The sequence below is a fragment of the Sphaeroforma arctica genome (assembly GCF_001186125.1).
Source record: "Sphaeroforma arctica JP610 unplaced genomic scaffold supercont1.160, whole genome shotgun sequence".
Taxonomy (NCBI): Eukaryota; class Ichthyosporea; order Ichthyophonida; genus Sphaeroforma; species Sphaeroforma arctica.
The window spans coordinates 107,603-113,688 of NW_014040398.1; the positions used below are offsets into that span (position 1 = coordinate 107,603).

The 6,086-nt window shown below is 44.2% G+C and overlaps 1 protein-coding gene across 1 annotated transcript in view; it reads right to left on the reverse strand.

Annotated features, from left to right (window-relative positions):
* Positions 1 to 1,973: 1,973 nt before the first annotated feature.
* Positions 1,974 to 6,086, reverse strand: part of SARC_03236 (hypothetical protein) — a 5,567-nt gene continuing 1,454 nt past the window's right edge. Inside the window, exons 2-8 of the mRNA XM_014302990.1 lie at positions 5,480 to 5,767; positions 4,835 to 4,944; positions 4,331 to 4,537; positions 3,810 to 3,888; positions 3,510 to 3,649; positions 2,579 to 2,946; positions 1,974 to 2,180 (exon numbers count right to left, since the gene is read on the reverse strand). Of these exons, the coding sequence (XP_014158465.1) occupies positions 1,988 to 2,180; positions 2,579 to 2,946; positions 3,510 to 3,649; positions 3,810 to 3,888; positions 4,331 to 4,537; positions 4,835 to 4,944; positions 5,480 to 5,767 (1,385 nt within the window). The 3' untranslated portion in view covers positions 1,974 to 1,987. The remainder of the gene's footprint in view (positions 2,181 to 2,578; positions 2,947 to 3,509; positions 3,650 to 3,809; positions 3,889 to 4,330; positions 4,538 to 4,834; positions 4,945 to 5,479; positions 5,768 to 6,086) is intronic.

Consider the following 6,086-nt stretch of genomic DNA (forward strand, 5'->3'; position numbering starts at 1 on the left):
ATTGCATCGTAGTAGTCTAACTGAGATCAAAAATTGATAAAAATTTACTTTCCAAACTCTGATCTGGTGTGTTTTATTCTCTGACAACACTAGGCTCCATCAGCTCCATCGCCTCCATTGCCTCCATCGTAAATGAAAACTTGATTGAAGATCCTTGTACACTTAAGAGTTATGGCAAACCTACTTCAACGTCGTTTTTTTTGTACCATATCCTACAAACCCAGTCAGATTATGAAAATTTGGCTATTCCTCTCGCCATTTCTCGCTGAATCGACGCTAGTGTCGATCGACACAATGTTTCATATTTGTTTCTTATTTATGTGTTTTTCAAATGGAGTTATACATTCACACTATGGAATTGAATTTGGGGCAAACTTACTTGCAATGTTGTTCTCGTCCCGGATCTCGCAAGACCAGTCAAGAACACGTTCTGACCAACCTTAGCTGAAGTAACCGAAACATTCTGACCATCCTTAGCTGAAGTAACCGAAACGTTCTGACCATCCTCAGGTCGTGTTTAGGTCTTGTGACCCTACTCCTACAATTTGAGACTAAAATGTCGCGGATTTCCCAGGATTTCCCAAATCAGCATCAACCTTCCTGAAACAAGCATAACATTTTTAGCAGGTTATGCTAAGTTCAATGAAGGCTTATGGTTGCCCGTGAAGACTGGAATTGATTGGGAATTTCCGCCGGAAATTAACGGGAATTTATGGTGACTGGGAATTTAATTTTTCAAACGACCATAGCTTTCTATATAAAAAAGTGCTTATATATCCCAGCGCATTAAAAAAAGAGAAGCTGCTGAGCGTGTTAAGTTAAACCCCCACGAGATACCTCTCAACTCTCATTTTATTGATTACTTCAAAGAGGTAATCCGCTCATGCTTTCAACCCTTTCCCCACCACGCCCCAGTTTTGACCGCTGTACTGGATGTGACCGTGGTACCTCCCTCCACCGTGCTACACATCACCTTGTGCATCTCTGGCCTTATGTAGCTGCACTATGCGTACGTGTGCATCAATGCCATCACCTCGAGTCTGGGTATTCGGAGGTTCAACATAGAGACGAGACATGTCCCAGAGGTTAGTGGGGTTCTACCGGAGAGGTGACATACCCTTGAGACATAATTCACTTCACCTAGTACTTCAATAATTTTGGCATAATTAGGACGCAATTGCCCAAATGGAGGCAGCCAGGACGACGTTTTCAATAAAAGCCCAATGCAATTGTTCAATTTTTTGGTATTTCCTGATCGAATTTAACATTGGTATCTTGTAAGTTGCACAGCCTGTCCCCTGGTCAATATTGGTATTTTCGTATCGAACGCAAATTAAAAAAAATGTAGAGGAACGGATTGGCGAACCTCCGCCCACACAAAAAAATATCATCTCGAGTTGTAAATTTTGCAAAATTGAATTATTTCGAGTTGATATTCAACAACTTCCGAGTTGCTGTAGATGCATGAAAATTTCGACAGAGTTTGACAGCATGAATATGTCCAACGTATGCTTATATCGCTTTATGCTGCAGATGTACTGCGTGTGCGCCTGACAGAGTACTTTGTCACATTCTTGCAAGATATTCGAGTAGGAGTATAGATATTCAATTGTTTTTCTGAGCTCATAATAAGTTTCAACGCTGGCATGACTTTTTAACTTTTATCTAAATCAAATAGTGTTTGTCAGTGTCTAACACAGAGTTATCTAACATATATTAAGGTTTTATCATCTATTGAGCTTTTGAACATAGAGTCGCCAGCATATTCTATATCCCCCAACTTATATAGAGTCCTGCTATATCATACAATGTTGTTTTTGATCTACCTCAACTGCCCCATTATGATTTGTACACAAAACGAGCGGTTTCTGTAGGTAGCGTATGTTCTAGGATTCAGGAGGTGTGTACCGTCTCTATGCAATTTACGTAGTACCTTGCATTACTTTGGACATTTATCGCAGTCTTCAGTCCGCCCCAACACCATAGTTTATATTCGCTTCTTGTTCTCAACCGAGTACACGTCATAGTCTTCAGCCTGGAACAGCCGAGTGCGTAGCCAGTACCACAAGGTGCTAGTCGAACATTGCAGAGGATTGTTGCCCCCGATTTTGTACCAGCTGTTGCAGTCGGCTGCGAAGGCGAGTTTGTTCATCTCTGCGTCTACCGTCTCAATGTGCGCCCTGGGAGTGTACGAGTGACATACTTATTCGCTGAAGACAGAAAGGCCACTTGTTCTTGTATATACAGGACACCAGTTTAAAACAGCATACTTCGAGTTCTAGATGAAAAGAGCACTATGACTAACACGTCAGACCATTCTCAAATTCTTAAAAGTGCGTTAGCAGTCACTCTGAACGACAACTCCATTGCGCCGAGTCGCGATACTTTAAATAACTATCCACTCCACAATATATAGAAACATGGGCCAAATCAAGACACATTGATACACACATACAAGAATACAAAGCGAACACAAACATGTACACGAGCATAGTTCGGCTTCCAAGAAAAATAACAACGACGTAACAGCGTATATACACCGACAAACATACATGACAACACAGGCACATAACCTCACCTGAGCACATCCTCCTTGACAGCCACAGCATCCACATTGTCCGTCTCCCAGACGTACTTGATTGCCTGACAGATGTATTCCGCTTGTGTCTCCAACATCTGGATAATCGAAGAATGCCCCAGATTTGTATTCGGCCCGTACAATATACCCATATTAGGGAAGTCATTCATAAATATACCCAGGTAGGCGCGGGGTCTTTTACCCCAGACAGCGTTCAGCACAAGGCCACCAATGCCGTGTATGATCATGGGGAACAGTACATTGGTCGCTCTAAATCCGGTACAGTAGATGATGGTGTCTGCGGTGTGCGTGGTGCCATCGCTGGTCACCACGCCATCGGCCACTACTTCAGTCATACTATCTGTGACCTGTGAGCGCAGGAGAGTGTGTGAAGCGGATTGTAATCCGTATATGAGAGTGTAGTTGAAATCATATCTACACATATTTACAGTACCACACTCATACCCACACAGATGGCGGGTATCACGGGGTGGCATAGTGCGTGCGCGTGTGGTTGCGATGGGGCTGTATCCCACATTGGGATCAAGAAGCGATGGAAAAGTAGACTCGAGAACCCAAAAGGATAACGCAGGTACGTGTAGCCCGATGTTTAACAAGGCCGTAAAGCTGCACTTGTGCGAACGAAATACGCGCTGAATGACACCCGGCCAATTTAAAACCAAGCTGATATATACTTTACATTTTATGCTAGATAAAACCGAATGTATACTCACACATCATATGCTTATTCTGTAAAAGGCAATTTACTTTTGCAATCTATACATCTCCGCAAACACAGCTCAATAGTTGTACGTACCCATATAACTCGACATAGTTGATATCATTTGCGCCTTACTGGACGCCACCATAGTATGAGGATGTGAAGGTATCACTGCATTGCCCAACTGGAAAAGACGCGCATGATACTTACCAATGCAACATTGTCGCGCATTAGGGCAGGATACCAGTCACTTGAAAATAAGGTTCGTTTGCAGTAAAACTGGTAATCCGGTTCCACTTTGCGTATGAGATCGGAGTTTGGACCCTCTTTATCCCCCATCTGCGTTCTGACTATGCCGACGTACCCCAGAACAAGCGATGAATTTCATACTTTGACTGAAAGGTGTTGATGCGTTTGCATCGGGTACGAACAATCTAATATCCATGCTTACTCATCAACCGACTCATCAACCGACACCGAAATGCTTTCGTAAATGGAAACTTAAAATACCTTGTGACAGACCAACGGTCTTGCCAAGGAAGGCATTCAAGAAAGAGTCTCTCTTGCTTGCTGCCTGGTACAACAGTTCCTGTGTGCAGAGGAAAAGAACGAAACCCTAAATATGCATCTACGATATAGTGCAAATGTGGCATAGGAGCTAGGGGATACACAAAAAACAGACGGCCACCAAGAACCTGGGAAGGAGAAACATCATCTACCTCTCGGAAATAGTTCACTTCTGTGTAAAAAGGACACTAGCTTTTGCGCAACCCACATGACACTAGCTTTGCGCATAAGGGCAACACTTTCGATTCACGCCCTTCAATTCAACAATGCAATAGACTCGCAAGACCATAAGCAAATACAAATTGAACAGGCAAAGTGTAAGGACACCATAAGTTTCGGTGCGGATATACACGGCACCAGCGAGCACAACAGACAATGGGAAAACCATTCTCTCGAGTATATTGCGAGCCTATACACAGTACCACACAACGCACTACATACACACGATAGCACCACCTACATACCGCAAACATCCAAAAGGAGTACCGGTGAGCTTTCAAGTACAGAGGCAGGTATCGGTAGCACATGCGTCGGAACGAGCTATATGTCTGGTTGTGCTTCCAGACGATATAAGACGGGGTGCGTTGTATGACGGTCAAATGCGAGGCCACCTTCGCGACTTCCGGTACAATCTGTATGGCACACGCGCCAGCCCCAACAACGACGACTTTCTTTGGTGGTTGGTGTGATCATGGTGTGTGGTTTGGAACGAACGTTAAGTGCATGCCAAAGCAATGAATGAAATATAGCTGCGACGACGCGCGTAGTATCGAGGTTGAACTGCCCATACTTATCCATTATACACGCCACTTGACACAGTTGAAGATTACCGACTATCTTGTTGGTGGGGTAATACAGAGGACACTGTGAATGAGAACGGTCTCCTCTAGCTAGCTCGTGTGAATGCGGTTCGTATATCATGAATACACATTTCATGCTCCGATCGACATATCCTATAACTCACCCACCTTGTTCTTCACAACGTCTAGCTGAGCAGGTGATGAGCAGGTGCCGTCGTTAGACTCGGTGGGCCAGCGAGCGGAATGGAAGGACTCCCCGGTAAAGGTATCTTTCACGCCTGAATCAGTAGGCAGGTACAATAACGAATATATGTCTGTGCTTTTGGTATAACAGTGTGAATCCCGCAATCAATGAGCAAATGTCACTGTGTGTGTAGCAACGGTGTTGCAATTGGGCTCAGAGTCTCTAGAATTGAATAATTCCCTCCGATGAATCTAAAAGGAGGTAACCAAATGAGGCGGCAGTATCCATAGGTCGGGTGCATTTGCTTGATAAGCTTAAGCGTCGTACAGACCCCCGGGGCTTGTTGGAAGCTACTATTTAGAGACCATTCTTTGCCGCAATGGGTAATGTATCGTGATGACTAAAAGGGCAGGACTGTTGTAGTGACGCCAACTCGAAGCGTGCGCCTTCAAAAACAAACAAGAGTACTTCCCAGGAATTTGGTATCTACATTACATTACAGTACCGGCGCTGATGATAGCTTGAGGCGCAGCCAACATGGCAGAGGTAAAACTGCGCTCCCAAAAGTAAGATAACTCTCAACCGCGACACACAGATGATACGCAAAATAGCTGATACCATGGGAGTACCTTTGACATTGGGTACCAGCGGATACGAGAGCTGTCCAGTAGCGGTTATAAACCACTTGGCCCGAAATATCACTTTCTCAATTTCCCCACCAACTCTGCGCTCGCATTCGATCTTCCAAGTACATTCCTTCTCCACCCACGTGGCCCTTGTGACCTCGGTATTGCAAACCACATGCGGAAGTATGTTGTTATCACGATAAAGACCGTCAATGTACTTGAGGATAGCAGGCTGGTCACTCCAGCGCCTATCCCATTCCGCATTCGGCGCGAATGAGAAGGAATACAGAGCTGTGGAGTCATTGAAAAAGGGAACAATATCGGCACCAATCAGAACCAACAGATAACCAAGGGCAAAGGGGGTAGCTCACAGGGTAAAATTGAATGCAAAACACTGATAGACTACAAAAACAACATATTCCCTTATGAAAAAAGCCAAACTAAGTTACAGTCAGACCTGGTTTTTAGTCCAACTCCATCAGAGTGATTTTTTCGGACTACTAACCAGGAGACTAGTCCCGTGGCTTGTGATTGGTCGAGAGGTCAAAGCTTTGCTTGACTGTAAACCACCTTACAGCATGCATGTATATACATATATATATGAAATATA